Source organism: Elephas maximus, chromosome 3, assembly GCF_024166365.1.
Source record: "Elephas maximus indicus isolate mEleMax1 chromosome 3, mEleMax1 primary haplotype, whole genome shotgun sequence".
NCBI lineage: Eukaryota > Metazoa > Chordata > Mammalia > Proboscidea > Elephantidae > Elephas > Elephas maximus.
The window spans coordinates 121,127,106-121,150,221 of record NC_064821.1 but is presented as its reverse complement, the minus strand read 5'-3'; the positions used below and the strand labels follow the sequence as shown (position 1 = coordinate 121,150,221).

General features: G+C 37.1%; 1 protein-coding gene across 1 annotated transcript in view; it reads left to right on the top strand.

The window, feature by feature from the left end:
• The window catches only part of LRRIQ3 (leucine rich repeats and IQ motif containing 3), a 171,738-nt gene extending 149,885 nt beyond the window's left edge, over positions 1-21,853 (top strand). Inside the window, exons 7-8 of the mRNA XM_049875978.1 lie at positions 12,383-13,109; positions 21,697-21,853. Of these exons, the coding sequence (XP_049731935.1) occupies positions 12,383-13,109; positions 21,697-21,853 (884 nt within the window). The remainder of the gene's footprint in view (positions 1-12,382; positions 13,110-21,696) is intronic.
• Positions 21,854-23,116: the final 1,263 nt, after the last annotated feature.

Genomic DNA, 23,116 nt, shown 5'->3' with positions numbered 1-23,116 from the left:
TCCTGCATAGTTTCTATCACTAAGGCCATATTTTCCTACTACCTATACGTCCTTGTTTCCACCTTTTGCATTCTGTTGTTGTTAGGTGCCGTCGAGTCACTTCCAACTCATAGTGATGACACTATGTTCAGTAGAATGAAACACAGCCTGGTCCTGCACCATTGTCACAATCATCGTTATGCTTAAGGCCATTGTTGCAGCCACTGTGTCAATCCATCTTGTTGAGGGTCTTCCTCTTTTTTGCTGGCCTCCTACATTACCAAGCATGATATCCTTCTCCAGGGGCTGGTCCCTCCTGATAACATGTCCAAAGTATGTGAGACTTAGTCTTGCCATCCTTGCTTCTAAGGAACATTATGGTTGTACTTCCAAGATAGGTTTGTTCATTCTTTTGGCAGTCCATAGTATATTCAATATTCTTTGCAAACACCACAATTCAAAGGCATCAATTCTTCTTTGGTATTCCTTATTCATTATCCAGCTTTTGCATGCACATGAGGCGATTGAAAAATGCCATGGTTTGGGTCAGGCACACCTTACTCTTCAAGGTGACATCTTTGCTTTTCGACACTTTAAAGAGGTCTTTTGTAAGAGATCTGCCCAGTGTAGAGTGTCTTTTCATTTCTTGACTGCTACTTCCATGGATTTGATTAAGGATCCAAAGAAAATGAAATCCTTGACAACTTCAATCTTTTCTCTGTTTATCATGATATTGCTTATTGGTCCAGTTGTGAGGATTTTTGTTTTCTTTATGTTAAGCTGTAATCCATACTGAAGGCTGTGGCATTTGATCTTCATTAGTAAGTGCTTCAAGTCCTCTTCACTGTCAGCAAGCAAGGTTGTATCACCTGTAAAACACAGGTTGTTAATGAGCCTTTCTCCAATCCAGGTGCCCTGTTCTTCCTATAATCCAGCTTCTCAGGTTATTTGCTCAGCATACATATTGAATACATATCATGAAAGTATACAACCCTGAAACACGCCTTTCCTGACTTTAAACCACACAGCATCACCTTGTGCTGTTGGAAAGACTGCCTCTTAATCAATGTACATGTTCCTTGTGAGCACAATTAAGTATTCTAGAATTCCCATTCTTCCCAGTGTTATCTATAATTTTTTATGATTGGCACAGTTGAATGCCTTTGCATAGTCAATAAAACACAGGACTTCCAGCCAACATGGTACCATAGACAGAAGAACCCCACCATCCCTTCACTGCAAAGACCCAAAAAGCTAAGTAAAGCAGTGACAAATGTCATTCCTGGAACACAAAGTGTCAAATGATGAGATAAAGTACTCAGAGCTTTCAAGGACTATCCAAAACCAAAATAATTGCAACAGGAAACAAGAGAGGTTAATCTGTAAATCACAGCTACATCAGAACAATAAAAGAGGGAATAAACAGGGTAGGTATAAAACTTGCTAATGGAAAGGAAGGCAAGGCAATACTGAGTAATTATAGACTGGTTCAAACCTAGGAAGATAAGTGTAGATTTGAAGGTAACCACAAGGAAAGTTAACAAACATACTCATCAAAATAAAGAAGAAAAACATAAAGCCTCAAGAAAAAAAAAAAAAGGAGAAAAATCTACAAGAACAAAAGAAATGCGAAAGAAGTCCACAAACAAAAGGAACTCAGCACAGGAGAGGAACAGGAGCAAAGATAATGTTAGCACTACAAAATGACAGCAATAAACTCAAACCTACCAATAATTACACTGAATGTAAGTGGCCTAAATGCACCCATAAAGAGACAGAGTGACAGAATGGATAAAAAACAGGATTCATCAATATGCTGTCTACAAGAGACACACCTTAGGAACAAAGACATAAATTTATTAAAAATCAAAGGACAGAAAAAATTATATCAAGCAAATAGCTACCAAAAAAGAGCAGGAGTGGCAATACTAATCCCAGATAAAATAAACTTTAAAACAAAATTTACCATAAAAGACAAAGAAGGGCAGTATATAATGATTAAAGGGTTGATCCATCATGAAGACCTAACCAAAATAAACATCTACACACCCAATGACAGGGCTCTAAAATAAGTAAAACAAACTCTAACAACACTGAAAAGAGAAATTGACAATTCCACAGTAATAGCAGGAGACTTCAACACACCACTCTCAGTAAAGGACAGAACATCTAGAAAGAAACGCAACAAAGATACAAAAAAGCTAAAGAGCACAATCAGCCAACTTGACCTCATAAACATATATAGAACACTCTACCCAACAGCTGCAAAGTACACATTCTTTTCCAATGCACATGGAATGTTCTCCAGAATAGACCACATCTTAGGCCACAGAGCAACCCTCAACAAAATTCAAAATATTGAGATAATACAAGGTATCTTCTTACACCACAATGCCATCAAAGTACAAGTTAACAACAGGGAGAGTAAAGAAAAAAAATCAATTACATGGAAACTGAAAAACAATCCTGCTTAAACATCACTGGGTAGTAGAAGAAATCAGAGATGGAATCAAAAAATCCCTAGAATCAAATGAGAATGAAAACACATCATACCAAAACCTTTGGGGCACAACAAAAGGCAGCCCTCAGAGGTAAATTTATAGCAATAGATGCACACACCAAAAAAGAAAAGGGCAAAATCAAAACGTTAGCTATACAACTTGAACAAATAGAAAGGGAACAGCAAAAGAAGCCCAAAGCCACCAGAAGAAAGGAAATAGTAAAGATCAGAGCAGAATAAATGAAATAAAGAATAGAAAAACAATAGAATCAGCAAAACCAAAAGTTGGTTCTTTGAGAGGATCAACAAAATCAACAAACCACTAGCCAAACTGACAAAAGAAAAACAGGAGATGATGCAAATAGCCCAAATAAAAAATGAAATGGGGAACATTCAACAGACCCAACTGAAGCAAAAAGGATAATAACAGAGTAATATGAAAAATTGTATTCCAACAAATTTGAAAACCTAGAGGAAATGGACAAATTTCTAGGGACAGTCCTTACCCAAACTAATACAAAATGATGTTGAAAATCTGAAAAGACCCATAACAAGAGAAGAGATCGAACAGGTAAAAAAAAAAAAACAAAAAAAAACCTCCCAACAAAAAAAAGCCCTGGCCCAGATGACTTCACTGGAGAATTCTACCAAACATTCAGAGAAGAGCTGACACTAGTACGACTCAAACTATTTCAGAACATAGGAAAGAAAGTCATACTTCTGAATTCATTCTATGAAGCCAGCATAACCTTGATACCAAAACCAGGCAAAGACGCCACAAAAAAAGAAAATTATAGACCAACATCTTTCATTAATATTCTCAAAAAAATTCTAGCCAACAGAATTTCAGCATCATATCAAAAAATAATACAACACAACCAAGTAGGATTCATACCGGGTATGCAAGGAGGCTTTAACATTAGAAGATCAACCAACGTAATCACCACATAAATAAAAAGAAAGAAAAGAATCCCATGATCATTTTAACTGATGCGGAAAAGACATTCGACAAAGTCCAACACCCATTTCTGATAAAAGCTCTCAATAAAATACGTATAGAAGGAGAATTTTTCAGCATAATAAAGGGCATATATACAAAACCAATGGCCAACTTAATTTTTAATGGAGAAAGCCTAAAAATATTCCCCTTAAGAACAGGAACAAGGCAATGATGCCCTTTATCACCACTCCTATTTAACATTGTGTTGGAAGTCCTAGCTAGAGCAATAAGGCAAGAAACAGAAATAAAAGGCACCCAAATTGGTAATGAAAAAAGTTGAACGGTTCCTATTTGCAGATGAAATGATACTATACATAGAAAACCCAAAAGACTCCACAAGAAAACTACCGAAACTAATACAAAGATTCAGCAGAGTGGCAAGATACAAGATAAACATACAAAAATCAGTTATAATAGCCCCTAAAAAAAATAAAATACTTGGGAATAAATCTAACCAAGGTTGTAAGAGACCTATACAAAGAAAACTACAAAACACTACTGCAAGATACCAAAAGAGATTTACGTAAATGGAAAAATATATCTTGCTCGTGGATAGGTAGACTCAAAGTTGTGAAAATGACAATTCTACCCAAAGCGATTTACAAATATAATGCAATACCAATCCAAATATCAACAACATTCTTTAAAGAGATGGAAAACTTATCATGAACTTTGTATGGAAAAGGAAGAAGCCCCAGATAAGTAAAGCACTATTGAAGAAGAATAAAGTAGGAAGGCTTGCACTACCTGACCTCAGGACCTGCTATACAGCTAATGGTAGTCAAAACAACTTGGTACTGGTACAATGACAGACACATTGACCAATGGAACAGAGTTGAGAACCCAGGTGTAAATCCACCCACCTATGGTCACCTGATCGTCGACAAAGGCCCAAAGTGCATCAAATGGGGAAAAGACAATCTTTTTAACAAATGGTGCTGGCAAAACTTGATGTCCATCTGCAAAAAAAAAAAAAAAAAAAAATGAATCAGGACCCATTCCTCACACCATATATGAAAACTAACTCAAAATGGATCAAAGACCTAAATATAAAGCCAAAACTATGAAGTTCATAGAAGAAAAAATAATATCAATGCTAAAGGCCCTAATACACTGCATTAATGGCATACAAATCACAACCAACAACACAAAAACTCCAGAGGAGAAGCTAGATAACTGGGATCTTCTAAAAATTAAATAAGTATGCTCATCAAAAGACTTCACTAAAAGGGTAAAAAGAGAACCTACAGACTGGGAAAAAAAATTGATTATTACAAATCAGACAAAGGTCTAATCTCTAAAATCTACAGGAGAAGCCAACACCTCTACGACAAAAAGACAAATAATCCAAATAAAAAATGGGCAAAGGAAATGAATAGACATTTCAAAGAAGACATTCAAGCATCCAACAGACACTTGAGGAAATGCTTATGATCTCTAGCCATTAGAGAAATGCAAATCAAAACCACAATGAGATACCTTCTCACCGCAGCATTACTGACTCAAATCAACAAAACAGGAAATAACAAATGTTGGAGAGGCTGCGGGGGGATCAGGACTCTTAGACACTGCTGTTGGGAAGGCAAAATGATACAACCATTTTGGAAAACAATATGGCACTTCCTTAGAAAGCTAGAAATAGAAATACCATATGAGCCAGCAATCCTGCTCCTAGGAATACACCTTAGGGAAATAAGAGTCATCACACAAATAGACATAAGCACACCCATATTCAGTGCATCATTGCTCACAATAGCAAAAAGATGGAGACAACCTAGATGCCCATGAACAGATGAATGGATAAACAAACTGTGGTACATACATACAATGGATTATTACGCAACGATAAAGAACAATGATGAATCTGTGAATCATCTCCTAACATGGATGAATCTGGAGGCCATTATGCTGAGTGACATAAATCAATCACAAAAGGACAAATATTGTATAAGACCACTACTGTAAATACTCATGAAAAGGTTTACACACAGAAAGAAACAATCTTTGGTGGTTACAAGGGAAGGGAGTGGTGGGGATGGAAAAACACTGAATAGATAATAGATAAGTGGAAACTTTGGTGAAGGGTAAGACAGTACAAAATACTGGGGAAGCCAGCACAACCTATACAAGGCAAGGTCATGGTAGCTCCACAGACATATCCAAACTCCCTGAGGGACCAAATTGCTGGGCTGATGGCTGTGGGGACCATCATCTTCGGGAACATCTACCTCAATTGGCATAACATAGTTTATAAAGAAAATGTTCTAAATTCTACTTTGGTGAGTAGCATTTGCGGTCTTAAAAACCTGTGAGCAGCCATCTAGGATACTCCACTGGTCTCACTCCATCTGGAGAAAGGAAGAATTAAGAGAACTAAAGACACAAGGAAAAGATTAGTCCAAAGGACTAAAGGAGCACATCTACCACGGCCTCCACCAGACTGAGTCCAGTAAAACTAAATGGTGCCTGGCTACCACCACTGATTGGTCTGACCAAACCAAAAACCAAACCCACTGCCAACCAGTCAATTCTGACTCATGACGACCCTGCAGAGCAGAGTAGAACTGCCCTATAGAGTTTCCAAGGAGCTCTTGGTGGATTGACTGCTCTGACAGGGATCACAATAGAGCGTCCCAGACAGAGCTGGAAAAAACCATAGAACAAAATTCTAACTCAAAAAGAAAGACCAGACTTGCTGGCCTGACAGAAACTGGAGAAGCCCTGAGAGTATGGCCCTCAGACACCCTTCTAGCTCAGTAATGAGGCCACTCCTGAGGTTCACCCTTCAGCCAAGGATCAGGACAAGCCCATGGAAAAAAACAAGTCTAAAGGGGCACACCATCCCTGGAGCAGAGACTGCAAGGCAGGAGGGAACAAGAAAGCTGGTAATAGGGAACTCAGTGTTGAGAAGGGAGAGTGTTGACATGTCATGGGTTTGTTAACCAATATCATAGAACAATGTGTATACTGTTTGTGAGAAACTAGTTTGTTCTGTAAACTTTCATTTAAAGTACAACTTAAAAAAAAAAAAAAAACACAGGTAAACATCTTTCTGGTATTCTCTGCTTTCAGCCAAGATTCATCTGACATCAGCAGTTATACCCCTGGTTCTACATCCTCTTTGAATCTGGCTCAAATTTCTGGCAGTTCGCAGTTGATACACTGCCGCAGCCACTTTTCAATGATCTTCAGCAAAATTTTACTTGTGTGTGATATTAATGATATTGTTTGATATTTCCACATTTGATTGGATCACTTTTCTTGGGAATATGCATATATACAGATTTCTTCCAGTTGGTTGGCCAGTTAGCTGTCTTCCACATTTCTTGGCATAGACGAGTGAGCACTTCCAGTGCTGCATCTGTTTGTTGAAACATCTCAATTGGTAGAGCCTTGTATTTTGCCGATGCCTTCAGTGCAGCTTGGACTTCTTCCCTCAGTACCATCAGTTCCTCATCATATGCTACCTCCTGAAATGGTTGAACATCACCCAATTTTTTTTTTTTTTTGGTACAGTGACTCAGTATATTCCTTCCATCTTCTTTTAATGTTTCCTGTGTTGTCTGTCAGTTCTTCATACTGTGGGGGCTTGTGTGTTGCTGTGATGCTGGGAGCTATGCCACTAGTATTCAAATACCAGCAGGTTTCAGCTGAGCTTCAAGACTCAGAGACTAGGAAGAAGGACCAGGCAGTCTAATTCCGACTGCAGAAGTTGGTAAAAATCTATAATTTTCTCACCTTTGGCATTAGTGGTTGGTGCATAAATTTGAAAAATAGCTGTATTGTCTTCTTTGTAGGCGTATAGGTATTATCCTACCAGTGACAGTGTTGTACTTCAGGATAGATCTTGAAATGTTCTTTTTAACGATGAATGTGGAGATGAAGAAAAGTTCTGTTCGAGTTGTCATTCCTGGCATGGCAGACCATATGATTGCCTGATTCAAAATGGCCAATACTAGTCCATGTCAGCTCACTAATGCCTAGGATATCAATCTTTATGCATTCCATTTCACTTTTGATGACTTCCAATTTTCCTAGATTCATACTTCATACATTTCATGTTCCTATTATTAATGGCTGTTTCCAGCTGTTTCTTCTTTTTTTGAGTCATTCCACATCAGCAAATAAAGGTCCCAGAACTTTACTCCATACAGGTCATTAAGGTCAACTCTACTTTGAGGAGGAAGCTCTTCTTTCCTAGTCATATTTTGAGTGCTTTCCAACTTGAAAGACTCACCTTCTGGCACTATGTTCTTCTGCTATTCATAAGGTTCACTGGCCAATTTTTTCAGAACTAAACCACTAGGTCCTTATTCCTAGTCTGTCTTAGTCTGGATGCTCTGCTGAAACCTGTCCACGATGGGTGACCCTGCTGGTATTTGAAATACAGGTGGCATAGCTTCCAGCATAATAGGAACAGGAAAGCCACACAGTCAACAAACTGACAGATGCATAGTAGATAAAGGAGAGAGATAGGTAATGGCAGAAGCAAAAAAAGGGAATTGAGCCAAAAAGCACATGGGAAGAATTTGACCTCTGGTGAAAGCAAGTGTGCTTCCCTCATTGTGTGAGGGTAAAAGGAGAAGGTGATGCATGAAAATACAGATGGGTCTGTAAATTTGGTTATGGAAAGGTGAGGGCATCTTTTAGTTGATTTCTACTTTTAGTGTAAAAAAGTGACAATATAAAGTCTTGAAGCAGAAAAAGGATATCAAGAATATTCTCCTGCATGTTCCATGTTTCCCTTTCCTGTGAAAATTGAGGGGTATGGCCAAAGTGCTTTGCTGTGTTTTCCCCATTCAGTTCTAAAATATATTGCTATTTCAACATTATGTGATTGACGGAATTGAGATAAGATGTTCATTTTACATATCAAGTAAAATGAAAAAAAATATATAGAACTTGTTTTTTTTTATTTTATTTACTTTATTTGATATGTCAGGCATTGTTCTAATATTTGGAAACTCTGGTGGTATAGTGCTTAAGAGCTATGGCTGCTAACCAAAAGGTCAGCAGTTTGAATCCACCTGGCACCCCTTGGAAACTCTATGGGGAAGTTCTACTCTATCCTATAGGGTTGCTTTAAGTTGGAATCGACTCAATGGCAATGAGTTTTTGGTTTGGTTCTAATCCTAACATGCAAACTTTGTCAGGCATTTTATATTTTATTATCTCACTTAATTTTTTAGGAACCCTACAAGTTAGGCACTATTATCTCTATCTTACAGTAGGCAAACTGATGCTCAGAGAGTTAAATAACTTGCCTAGACCACACAGTAAGTGATAGAGCTAGGATTTGAAAGCAGCCACGCTGGCTCTAAATTCTAAATTTTTAGCCACAAGATAAGGGATATTGCTCTTGAGCAAAAAAATCACTCATTCATTCATCTACTCTTTCTCCAACAAATACATACTTATTGGGCATCTACTATTTAAATAATCCTCCCCCCCAAACATACACACACACACACACACCCCAAACAAAACCCTAATCTGGGCCACATACTAGGCTGGGAGTTAGGAATGTGAGATCAAAGGAAACATGAGTCCTACTCCTAGGAGCTTATATCTAATTTAGTTTTATAGCTAAGCTAAGAACTACTGGAACTTTAATATAAGTGGAACGTAATAAGTTCTGTAAGGAAGGAACTGATACAAGAATTCAGAAAAAAAAATCATTTCTTATTTAAAGAATAAGGAAAGGCAATATGTAAAGAGACTTTGAAGGATGGATAGAATTTGAATAAGTGCCAGTGGCAAAAACAATATACTAGACAAAATATAAAATAACATCAGCAAAGGCCCAAAAATGGTAAGATGCTATGCATGTATACGGAACAAAACGAAGCTATTTCCTCTAATATAGGATGCTAGGTTAAATTTTGAAAATATCTTTCATCCTATGTGGAGAACCATGAAGGTTTTGTTTTGCTTTGTTTGGTCAGAAGGCCATGACATGATTAAAACCCTATTTTAGGAAGATAAATCTCCTAGCACTGAGTGATGTCTTGAAGCAGAGATCCTGGAAATATAAGGAAATTAGGAGACTTATAAAGTTGCTAATGGTACTATGTTCAACCAATCAATGAGAAACATCTCAAATCGGCAATGAAATGTGTGTAGTTAGCATACATAATAAAGTTGAACCTCTGTCCTTAAAAAGTTTTCAGTTTCACTGAGGAGGCAAGATTTACATACATTAAAATATTCAGCCCTGAGACAAGAAGAACTAGATGCTACCTGGCTACCACTACTGACCCTTCTGATCAGGGCCACAATAGATGGACCCAGACAGAATGGGATAAAATTGCGAACAGAACTCAAATTCTTAAAAAGTTCAGACTTACTGGACCAGTTGAGACTGGAGGACTCCCTGAAACTGTTGCTCTAAGATACTCTTTAAAACTTGAACTGAAACCATCCCCTGAGGTCACCTATTAGCTAAATAACAAATTGGCACACAAAAAACTCCATTAAAACACGGTCTATCTGAGACCAAAATGTCAACAGTTACTCTATAGCAAAAATAAGAAGACAAGGGGACAGGGAAACCAGAGCGCTGGAAATGGAATAACCAGGGCACAATTAATGAGAATGTTGACACATTGTGAAAAATGTAACTAATATTACTGAACAATTTTGTGTAAAAATTGTCAAATGGGAACTTAATTTGCTGTTTTTATTTAACAAAATAAAAAATTATTAAAAAAAAATTCAGGAGCAAGCCTGTTTATACTGGTCACTCACTGGTATTGTGTTTTCTACCCTTGGACTTTTATTCTTGGTCAATTTTCCTATGCCATGGTTTGTACATAAAATCAAGATACAGAAGAGTACCTTTTCAAGTCATTGCTCTAGACCACTCCCTATCTACTCTAGACCTGTAACTGCCTTTTGTTCCTCTGTATCTCTAGTGTCTTTCTTTGGACCCAAACACTTAAGCCCATCAAAAGACTTCAGCAAAAGAGGAAAAACAGAACCTACAGACTGGGTTAAAGTTTTGGCTATGACAAATCCAGGAAAGGTCCAATCTCAAACATCTATAGGAAAATCTAACACCTCTACAAAAAAAAAAAAAACTACAACAAAAAGACAAATAATCCAATTTAAAAGTGGTCAAAGGACATGAACAGACACTTCACTAAAGAAGCATTCAGGTGGCCAATAGACACTTGAGGAAATGCTCACCATCACCAGCCATTGTTCGGACAGAGCAAGGGGATACGGATTGGTTTAAGGTCAGAAAAGGTGTGCATCAAGGTTGTATTCTTTCACCATACCTATTCAGTCTGTATGATGAGCAAATAATACTAGAATCTAGACTATATGAAGAAGAATGGGGCATCAGGATTGGAGGAAAACTCATTAACAACCTGCATTATGCAGATGACACAACCTTGCTTGCTGAAAGTGAAAAGGACTTGAAGCACTTACTAATGAAGATCAAAGACCTCAGCCTTCAGTATGGATTGCACCTCAACATGAAGAAAAGAAAAATCTTTACAACTAGACCAATGAGCAACATAATGGTAAATGGAGAAAAGATTGAAGTTGTCAAGGATTTCATTTTACTTGGATCCACAATCAACAGCCATGGAAAGAGCAGTCAAGAAATCAAAAGACGCATTGCATTGCATAAATATGCTGCAAAGGACTTCTTTAAAGTGTTGAAGAGCAAAGATGTCATCTTGAAGACTAAAGATGTGTCTGACCCAAGCCATGGTATTTTCAATCACATCATATGCATGTGAAAGCTGGACAATGAATAAGGAAGACCGAAGAAGAACTGACACCTTTGAATCGTGGTGTTGGCAAAGAATATTGAATATACCGCGACTGCCAAAAGAATGAACAAATCTGTCTTAGAAGTCGTACAACCAGAATGTTCCTTAGAAGCAAGGATGGCGAGACTGCGTCTTACATACTTTGGACATGTTGTCAGGAGGGATGAGTCCCTGGAGAAGGACATCATGCTTGGCAAAGTACCAGGTCAGCAGAAAAGAGGAAGACCCTCAAGGAGGTGGATTGACACAGTGGCCACAACAATGAGTTCAAGCATAACAACGATTGTAAGGATGGCTCAGGGTAGAGCAATGTTTCGTTCTGTTGTGCATAGGGTCGCTATGAGTCGGAACTGACTCAACGGCACCTAACAACAATAAAACAAAATGAGACTAAATGGGCGCACTAGTCCAGGGGCAAGGATGAGAAGGCAAGAGGGGACAGAAAAGCCGATAATGGGGAATCCAAGGTCAAGAAGGGGAGAGTGTTGACATGTTATGGGATTGGCAACCAATATAACAAAACGATATGTGTATTGTTTAATGAGAAACTAATTTGCTCTGTAAACCTTCATCTAAAGAACAATAAAAAATAAAAATAAAAAAAATTCTTAGATCATCGCTTCTACTTACACTCCACTGGAGAGGACTTAGTTACATGGCCACACATAATAACAAAGGAGATTGAGATCGAGTTTCTTTGTGTGTCTAAAGTAGAGAAAATCAATTTTAACCAAAGTTAAAAAAAAATGGGTAAAACTGATTACAAAGTCCCTTTGCAAATACGAGATAAAAAATAATATATATGACTTAAGTACTATGTAGAGATAAGATGCTGTTATTGAATCAGAGCAAGTTAAATAACTGAGAGATAATGCCGGAAATATAGGTATCAGATGCAGTGCATTTCTGTGTTAAAATGTTTCAATAGCAATTTTTTTCCCCAAATCGTTATTAAATCACAACCTGAAAAGGGATATGAGTTGGGAAAAAGTGCTTCTTAAGAAAGCAAATAACGGTTTTTTATCAGCTTTATTAATGTTGCTTTCAAAAAAATTGGGACAGAAAATAAACTGCTTAACTCTTGTATAATATATAATATTTATCTGCTGTGTGACGCAGGTCAGAAGGAATCTGAAGATGAAATTGAGGATGAAGAACTGGATGCCAGTTTCAAGATAACAGTGTCCAAACTACCAATATGTACTTCAGAGTCATGGAATGATGCTGCAGTATTGAAAGAGCGAAAACAAGAAACTTTTCCTACATATGTCCAGCCATTTTCTGCCATTCATCAAAAACCAATAATTAAAAGTGACACAGAGTCGGAGAGGAATGTAAGAAAAGAGTTTTTTATAACACAGAGAAGTGGTATAAAACTCCAAGCACTCTGTGATATTGATAAGTATTACTCAGAACAAAAGAAATATGAAAGCCATAAAAAAAAGTTAACGGCTGTAACCAGGGCACAAGTTGCCAAAGGAATAGTTAGGCGAACCATTAATGAAACTCTATCTAAGAAAAAATGTGCTGCACAACAACGAGATTATAAAGATACTGAGATGATTCAGAAGGGTTTACACCATCGTTGGCAGAACAGATATGACTACATTGAAAAAGTTAGAGAGAGGAGGACTCAGTTTCTAGAAGTAAAGAAACAAAAAGCTGCAGACCGTTTATTAATTCAGGAATTAAGTAATGAGCACACTCTTTTCACCCAAGGAATAATTAAAGCTGACAAATTGAGAAAGGATGCAGCTGTTTTAAGAGAGAAACACTACATTGTTCAGCAAAAACTAAACATGGAAAAATATCAAAAAGAATTACTTAAACAAACGAAGGAAATTAGGTAGGTACAGTTTTGACATAGTAGAAGTTTTTATATGTGAATATTGCATAGTAAATGTTGAGATCTAATAAACAATGTTTGGGTTACAACATGATACAGTCCAGTTTGGAAAAAGAAAAAAAAAAAAAGAACAAATTATATACCAATATATTACCAAAGGTTAGACGACAAAATACCTCTATCTCCCCTACCCCCACCTCATCCAAAAAAACTTGCTTCTTCTTAATGATTGTTCTTATTGTAGTAAATGGCATTGTCATCAGCCTCTTGATCAGTGCTAGAAACCTCAGAGTCTTTTACAACTCAGTCTCTCTCATCGCCAACATGTTCCCCTATTCCATTCATTTTATTTCTGTCCTTCCATTTCAACCCCACTTTTCTCCTATCCTAAGTCAGACTCTATCATAAGTGCTCACATTATCCTTCCAACTGAGATCTCCATCTCCATTCTCCATTGTTTCTTCAATCCACAGTCTTTTAAAATAAAGGTCCGATCATGTCATTTCCCCTTAAATAGGTTTGAAATTGCCCACAGAATAAAATGTAACCTCCTCTGAATGGCGTTTCAGAAATCATGGTCTGTTGTAGTCTATCTTTTTAGACTCAAGTCACACTAAATTTTTCTGCTATAACCTCCTCCCTCTTCTCCTAATAGCACTGTCTCTTTGCTCCAAGATCAACTATTTACCATTCCCTACCCCTAAGTATGCACTTTCTTATTCCTATGATTTAACTGATACCGTCTCATTTTTCCTCAAAAATGCACTCCACAAGGGCACTACAAGCCTATACTGTTACTGTTATTTTCCTCACATAAATATGTATATTATTGTGTAATATCTATATTAACATGTAAATTAAAATGCCCTTGGGTATTCACATTGGTGAGGGACTGGTGCCTTTATTTGAAGGAAAAGGCACTCTTTCCTTCTAAGGGACACATGCTGCTACACCTGATGCTTGACTGGGTGCGGCTGGGTTCAAGCCTTTTTGCCCCCACCATGCAACGTGCAAACTGTGCAATCATTGGCGAAATCTTTTTATCCATCCTTTAGTAACCAACTCAAATGTCACCCCCATTTTAAACTCTAACTGCTCTTCCAGTCTGAATTAGTCCCTTTTATTTGGAGGTGTTCACATAGCATTTTACCTAAACATCAATTCTAGCAGTTATCATGAGAAGAACTATATTGTGGTTAGCTTGTGAGATTCTTTATAAAACAATTTGGCTTATATTTCTATTTGAGCTCCAACTGCAGTACTTAGTTAGCTATATTTAATCTGTAAATATTTATTGAAGGATATAGGTAGAAACACCAGTTTTAAAATTAGTAATGGTTGTATATAAGCCCATATGGCTATATAACAGCCTTCTGAGAAGACTGAATACTTTTTATGTATTTATATTCAATACTTAAGCAATTGGAATGAGGAATAATGCATGTTTTTCTAAGTATTTGTATAATGGAGGTATATAATCAGAATTATTAAAAGCATAGACAAATATAATTAATACAGCTATGAAAATTAGCTTCACTAGTCACTAGAACAGGTGTCCATCTTAAAACAAGTGTGTATTTCATGCCAACGAATTTGTTCTGCACATTTTTTTTTTCTTTCCCTCCTGCAATCATTGGTATTTCTACTAAGCAATACTTACCTTCAACTCAAATAATCCAAGTGGTAATTTACTACTAGCTATTGAAGATTACTATGGCAGGTGATGTGAGGATATAAAGATCATTTGGCCTCAAAAAACTGAAAATGTACTAGAAAGATAAGGCACTGGGGCGGTAAGAACACCAGAGTTAAATAACAATGAAAACAATAATTAAGAACTATGAAAAAACAGAACTGAAAATTCCAATAAAATCGTGGATAATCTAGGAAAACTTCAAAAAGAAGGCTTAACTAAAAACCAAAGTTTTAATTCATTTCACTTATCTCCTGTTCCCCACTCAAAGATAAATAAGATATTCTTGATTCTGTAAGCTCTCACACAGACTAGTAAGAAAGATAAGTTTGTTAGTCATCTAGCGCTGCTATAACAGAAATACCAAAGTGGATAGCTTTAACAAAGAGAAATTTATTCTCTCAGTTTAGTAGGCTACAGGTCCAAACCCAGGGTGACAGCTCCAGGGGAAGGCTTTTTCTGTGTTAGTCCTGGAGGAAGATCCTTGTGATGCATCAGTCTTTCCCTGGTCTGGGAGCATCTCAGCGCAGGAACCTCAGGTCTAAAGGACGTGCTCTGTTCCCAGCGCTGCTTTCGTGGTGGTATGCAGTCCCCGTCTCTCTGCTCGCTTCTCTCTAACTCAAAAGAGATTGGCTTAAGACACTACCTAATCTTGTAGACCTCATCAGTATAACTGCCACTAATCCATCTCATTACATCATAGTGATAGGATTTATAACACATAGGGAAATCACATAAAATGGTGGATAATCACACAATACTGGGATGCATGGCCCAGCTAAGTTGACAGATATTTTTTGAGGGACACAATTCAATCCATGACAATAAGCAGACATTTGAATTATTAGAAAAAGCAGAAGTAGGATAGGTGCAATTGTTAGGTTTTGGAAAAGCAGAGAGATGAGCGGAGAGCATAAGAGGAAGGGAGAAGTGGATGAGCACGATTGGAGAGTTCAGAGTCAACAGTGGAGTGGGGAGGAAAGGGTAGTGAATATTGCTTTAGCTATAGAAGAAGGTTTATGACGGAGAGTAGTTTTAAGTATGATTGCTTAATAAACATGAAACCGGATTAGAGAGGGCCTTTAAGTCTCAGTAGACAATCTCAGGGCAAAGACCATTAAGAATCTACCAGAAAGAAATGTTGCATTTTAAACACGTGTTTAACCACTGAACCTTCTTCTCAAGAGAGGTCTCAGAAAATTAATTTTCCTTGGAAAGCACTTTGGGCAAAGCTGTCTCAAACAAATACAATAATGTTTTAATTGTTTCATGATGAAATTGATTTTATTTTATTTTAAACTAAATTTAGGAGGTAGAAGCTCTGAAAATTAACCTTGATTCTTAAAATATTCTAGCCTACATAGAGAAATATTAAATTTTATCAGATGTCAAATGATATTGTTTCAAGAAGGTAAAACCATGATTTATACAAATATAAAACCAACATATATCGAAGATTTAACTCATTGGTTAATACGGGAAGCGCTAAGATGTTACAACCAGTTCAGATGAGAATTCGAAGAGCATGAATATACAAGTAGTCCTCGACTTATGACAGGGTTCCTTTTCGACAACTCTTTCATAAGTCATTTCTGACGTAAGTAGAATACCTCTTTTTTTTTAGTTTTCATTATTATTGCCTTGTATTATCAGTATCTTTATAAATCTAATCTTTGGAGATTGGAAAATTTACATATAAACTTACAGATATATTTTAATACATACATTAAAAAATATACAAATCATAAAATTTTACTGTGATGATGAAGAGGTGGATGACATTGGCATTTTGTCAGTTGTGGTAATAACTCCACTTGTGGAAGGTTCTGGATCATCTGGATTATCCCTTGGAATGGGAACGATGTTTCTAGGCAGAAAATTTAAGAGAGTTGTCTGTATGGTCCTTTTCTTTTTTTTCTTCATATATATCACAGTAACAACTCGCTGCTTGCTGAATCTATTGACTTTGGCAAAGCGATCAGTGTTTTGGTCCTTGTTTTCAAGCAACTGAAGCCCCTGATCTTTTAGTTTAGAAAAAAACTTCAGCTAATCCTTTCCTTGTAAATTTTTTTTGATAACTTCTCTCCTTCCTCCTCCTCATTATTTTATTTTATTTTATTTATTTTTTTAGCAGCATTTCTTTTCTCTGCAAAATCCATTAAGTCTTGATCTGTCAATTTCCCTTCTTTGCCATCTATGAGCTGTTCCACACTGACGATGTCAAGTCCTAAGCTGAGCATTCTTGCCATATGGAAGATTTTCCCACTGATCTCTTCCACCATATTATCCTGATCAAATGCTTGGAGTGTGTTCACATAACTCATCAATTTTTTATATATCCCCTGCCTTCTTCCCAGGAAGATGCAATGTTGAGGATACACTGAAGAATATTATAATTCTTCCAAATATCCCATAGTGTTACTCTCGTACCTCCATCTGCTGCAGCTATTACCTGAGCAAACATATTTGTCTATAGGTAGTATGCTTTGAAGGTGGCAATTGCACCTTGATCCCTAGACTGAATCACAGGTATCGTATTGGGAGGTAGACACACTGCTTTCACATCTTGCTTTAGATCATCTACGTGAGGAGGATATTCTGGGGCATTATCAAGTAGCAGCAGAATCTTGAATGTTCTTTTCAAGGCAGTAGGAGCACACTTCTGGGATGAAACAATTTAAAAACCAGCCTTAGAATAACATAATCATCATCCAGGCTTTGAAGTCACCTCTGTAATCTCCGGAATACACTGGAAGTTTATTTTTGTCAGTGTTTTTGAATGCTCGGGGGTTTTCAGAACTTTAAATAAAAAAAAAAAAGATTTTAATTTAAATCCAGCAGCATTTCATCCAGGCAGCAGTGTGACTCAGTCTTTAAATGCCTTGAAACCAGGCATGGACTTCAACTCTTTGTGAATATAGGTCCTTTTGGCATCCTTTTCCAAAATAAACCTGTTTCGTCCATGTTGAAACCTGCTTTGGTAGATATTCTTCATCTTGTATTATCTTGACCAGCCCACCTTTGGATTTTTTGGCAGTTTTAACATAGGTGCTTCCTGCTTCTCCAGTTATATCCAAGTTAGGTAAGCCAAACCTGCGTTTGAAGCGATGAAATCAGCACTTGTTGGCATTAAAGTACTCTTGGTAGTCTTCTCTTTGCTGTTCCTTTAGGTTTTCAAAAAGGCTGCATGCTTTCATTTGAATCATCGGTAAACCCATAAGAATCCTCTTCTGGATTTGGTGTTCTACCCAGATCATCAATGGCTTCACCATATCATGGATTAGCACTCCCCTCGTCTTTGCTAAAATTGTCTATTTATCCCTACCACTCCTTTAAGTGCCTCCAAAGCCTATTCTTATATCCTTGATGATTGTTGAAATGCTTGAATGAGACAGTCCTCCCTCACATGGTATTTTGCCAGATTTCTTTCCATTACTATAGGCCTTAGTGATCTTCTTCTTTATATCTATGTCTAGAGCGTTCCTCACCTTTTTTTTGGCTTAGAATTTATAGTGGCACAACTTCTTTTGCTAGACACATTATTGAGGGTATAAGCAGTGCAGGAGTTACAGTGTGAGAAACTTCAGCGGCTTGGCTTCTGATTAACAACTGATGCTTCTGACGGTGTGAAATGCTGAATAAGATCATGCTGTAGGCCTGGTCTACAACGAAGTCAGCGTCAGTGTTGAAACAATGAAGTTGGAGTTGTAACGGCTGATGGGCGAGTGTGCAGTTCAGTTGCTATATGTTGTCAGAGTTGAACATTGCCCAACTTTCTATATGTTGTTGTATACCAGGCCAGTGAACATCTGAGAATGATAATATCAGCATATTACATGCTGCAACATTGAATGATTGTATGTAGTACATATTACTAATGATAAAATGTACTCCTCCAAAAGTCATGTTTGGTTCTTCATAACTCAAATACGTCATAAGTTGGGATCTGTCTGTTTAGAGGCAGTCAGAAATGTTGAAATGAATTTACAAAGAGGAGAAAAACTCGTCAATACACACAGGGCAATAATCAATTGTGACCCCACAGGGCAAAATGTATTTAGATTCCTATAGACAGGAATCATCTGCATTAGTAATAGTTGTCCTCAATTTACACGGGTTTTATATAGCTCAAAGAGATTGAAAGGCACAGATAGCTATGAAGGGTGCACTAGACATGACCTGTGGTAATCTTTTTTTTTAAACCTTTCCAAGTTTTTCACACAGTATTTTCTGATATTAGACTGATGTTTATCAATCATAGTTTTAAACATTGAAACTATGTAAATATATGTCTTTAAGGCTCATATAGAAATACTTCACCCACTCATCTGTCAGTTTGTCGTACTGTGGTGGCTTGCATGTTGCTGTGATGCTGGAAGCATGTGTCTTAGTTATCTAGTGCAGCTATAATAGAAATACTACAAGTAGGCAGCTTTAACAAATAGACATTTATTTTCTTACAGTTTAGGAGGCTAGAAGCTTGAATTCAGGGTGCCTTGTTCTAGGGGAATTCTTTCTCTCTCTGCTGGCTCTGGAGGAAGGTCCTTGTCTCTTTGAGATTCTACTCCTGGGTGATCTTCATGCGGCTTGGCATCTCTCTTCCCCCATCTCTGCTTCTCCTTGCTCGTTTAATCTCTTTTATTTCTCAAAAGAGAGTGACCCAAGACATGCCCTACACTAATCCTGTCTCATTAGCATAACAAAAACAATGCATTCCCGAATGGGATTATAACCACAGGCAAAACCCCATTGCCTTCGAGTCGATTCTGATTTATAGTGATCCTATAGGACTCGACAGAGTAGAACTGCCTCATAGGGTTTCCAAGGCTGTAAGCTTTACGGAAGGAGACTGCCACATCTTTCTCCCATAGAGCCGTTAGTGGAATTGAACCGCCGGCTTTTTGGTTAGCAGCCAAGCGCTTAACCAGTGTGCCATCAGGGCCCCTTAAACACAGGAATAGAGGTTAGGATTTACAACACATACTTTGGGGGAACACAATTCAATCCATAACACTGTGACACTGGGATTTCAAATACCAGTAGGTTCAATCGTGGTTGGACAGGTGCAGTGGTTAAGAGATTGCCTGCTAACCAAAAGGTCTGCAGTTCTAATCCACTAGCTGATTCTTGAAAACCCTACGGGGCACCTCTACTCTGTCCTGTAGGGTAGCTGTGAATCGAAATCAACTCTACAGCAACAGGAGCGTAGGCTCCAGGATTCTTCAATTCAGCTAGTCTTTTGTCCATTCTGTCCAGTGTCTCTGAAGTCCTTTCCTTTAATTGCCTCCACCATGCTAACCACTGGAGCTCCAAACCCATAGTAGCTAACTAGCACTGAGTGATTATTAAATCCTAGGCACTCTTCTAAGTAATTTAAATGTATCGACTCATTTACTCCTTACTAAACTCTATGAATTAGATTGTCCTCTTTCTAAAGATATAGGAAATTAGGTGAAGATAACTTAAGTAACTTGTCTAAAATTACAGTTAATAAGTTCTAGAACTGGATTTCAAACCCAAGCAGTATGACTTCGCTACCTGTACGCTCAACCACAAGCTATTCCTTCTCTATACTCAACTCACTGGATATTACCATATGCATAGCCAGACTCTCTAAACTCAACATGACCAAAACAGAACTCTAATCTTTCACCCCATGTTGTTGCTCTTCCCACATTTCCTATCCTGGTGAATGCCATCATTACCTACCGAGTAACAGGGACCAGAAACTAGAATTCTTTCTAGGATTAGGCCTCTCTTTCATTCCCCAAGTCCAGATTTCAGAGTATACATCCATACGTATAAAGTGCTTTATGATCTGGCCTGAGTTTGTTTCTCCAGCTTATCTGTTTTCTGTTCTCCTTTCTAGATCTGTTTGACCCAGACTCTTACAGTATTGTCAGTTCTGAGAACATACCAAGCTGTACTACCCTCTCTGCCTTTGTCTTGGCCTTTTATGCTACATAAAATAATACCCCCCTCCATACACACTTTCTGCTTGAAAATACCATCTTTAAAGCTCAGCTAAAGGGTTATATTATTTCAGTTCTGAAGCTTTTCCTTTTCTACCTCACCATTCCCTCTATGTAATCTCTACCAATTTTTCCTCATGCTTCACTCTGTCTTATTATATAATGCTTTTATTATAGTGTTATAATACTTCATTTATATATTTGTATGTCTTTCTTTTCTATTAGTGTCTCACCATTATAGATCATGTCATATTTACGTTTCTGGCAGTGAAGGATAGTGCCAAACATACATTCGTGTTTTATGCTTAATTGTTGAATGAAAGAATGAGGATGAATGAATGATTTCTCCTAAGGCCTGTGACATTTTCAGGTTTGGCAGAGTAACCTGGTGTACCTTTCTCTAACTTGGAGTCCTAGGAGAAGCTTGGATTTATGGAAACTTAAGTAGAAATTTTGCAAGTCATGACATAGACTGAGTTAGATGCCTCTTTAGGGTTCTATCCAGAAATTGTGAGAATTCTGAGCTCCAGCCAATAAAAATCTTAGAAATATTAGTCCAATATGAATATTATTGATTGGCGCAGCAAAACTCTATGCAATAAGTTAAGTTCTGTCTTTTTCCCATTTGCATATTTCTATTTTGAAGGCTAGATAAGCACTTTACTATGAACTGAAAGGTTGGTGATTCAAACCCACCCAGAGGCACCTTGGAAGACAGGCACGGTGATCTGCTTCCAAAAGGTCGCAGCCTTGAAAACCCTATGGAGCAGTTCTGCTCTGCACACATGGGGTCACCATGAGTTTGAATCAACTCGAGAGCAACTAACAACAACATTTTGAAGACATCTAAATACTATTAACAATTTAATTGATTGCTGTTCTTTTAGTCATTTAAAAGTGTTTTTTTTCCTTTTTTCTTTAGGGCTCAGGAAATACATAGAAAACACTGTGAAGAAAAATCTGTGTGTGATATGATCAGCTTTCAAAAGGCCTGTGAAAGATTTCAAGAAGCAAAAACAAGAGCTGCAGTCATAAAAACAAATCGTGTCTTCAAATTTCCTGGTGAAATGATAGAATGACCCAATGCCAGATCACAAGCTGTGATCATCATAAATTACAGCCATAAATTTTACTTGGAGGACACTGAAATAACACTCTGAAAGAAGAAATACTCTATGTCACAATATGTATTTATATGTAAATCTCACAAAAATATAAACAATAGTTAAAATGTTTCTCTTACTGATTACGATTTAGATTAAACCAAGTTGGCTTGGCACCCCTGAAAGTTTCCTTATATATCCAGATTTCCAAAGCATAATGAAAACCCAGTTCATCTATTGCAGGCAATATTGCAAAGGCATTGCTTATATTTTTTTCAGATATTCTCTAAGTATAGCAATTCCTAGGCTATTTTCAGTTTCTTTGACAATTTCAGCATAGTAACTTCTATACCAGCTGCTGCCTTTTATTAAGACAGTGTATATTTTGGTTAGTTTCATTAACTGCTTTCATATATTTAATTACATTTCCTGTTTATTTTGTTCAAAAAATTCTTTTTCAAAATAAAAGTCTTTACTATGACATTGACATCAGTGATTCAAGCTCATTATGAGAATTCAGCAAAAATAATTTAAAGAAGCAATTTAAACATTTCCAAAACTCTTCTAGTTGATTTTCGTATGCTCGCTTTTGATCCATTTGCCTTTTTTGCATGTGCGTTTGAGTGTGTGTGAGGGAGAGAGAGAATGCATGTATAATTATGTAATTGCGGCCATAAAATATACAGAAATTGCATATATTCATTTTAACCCTATTTAGTAAACACTCATGATAGGAAATTTGAATAATATTAAGAATATATACATTTCTTCATAAAGTTTTGAATCAATTGAAAGATAAATTTTAGTATATTTATGACATTGCTCACTTAATACAATATTGCTAGTATTCAAAATTTCTCTTTAATAAACATCAGTATATATGCAATTTTTTAAAAAATGTGTTGCTTTTTAAAATCCTCTAATTTAGCAGTTATTGTTGTTAGGTGCCATCGAGTCATTTCCAACTAGTAAGGACACTATGTACAACAGAATGAAACACTGTGGGGTCCTGCGCCATCCTATCATTGCTATGTTTGAGCCCATTGGTGCAGACACTATGCCAATCCATCACATTGCAGGTCTTCCTCTTTTTTGCTGACCGTTTACTTTACCAAGCACGATGTCCTTCTCCAGGGACTGGTCCCTCCTGGTAACATGTCCAAAGTATGTAAAACGAAGTCTCGCCATCCTCACTTTTAAAGACCATTCTGAGTGTACTTCTTCCAAGACAGATTTGTT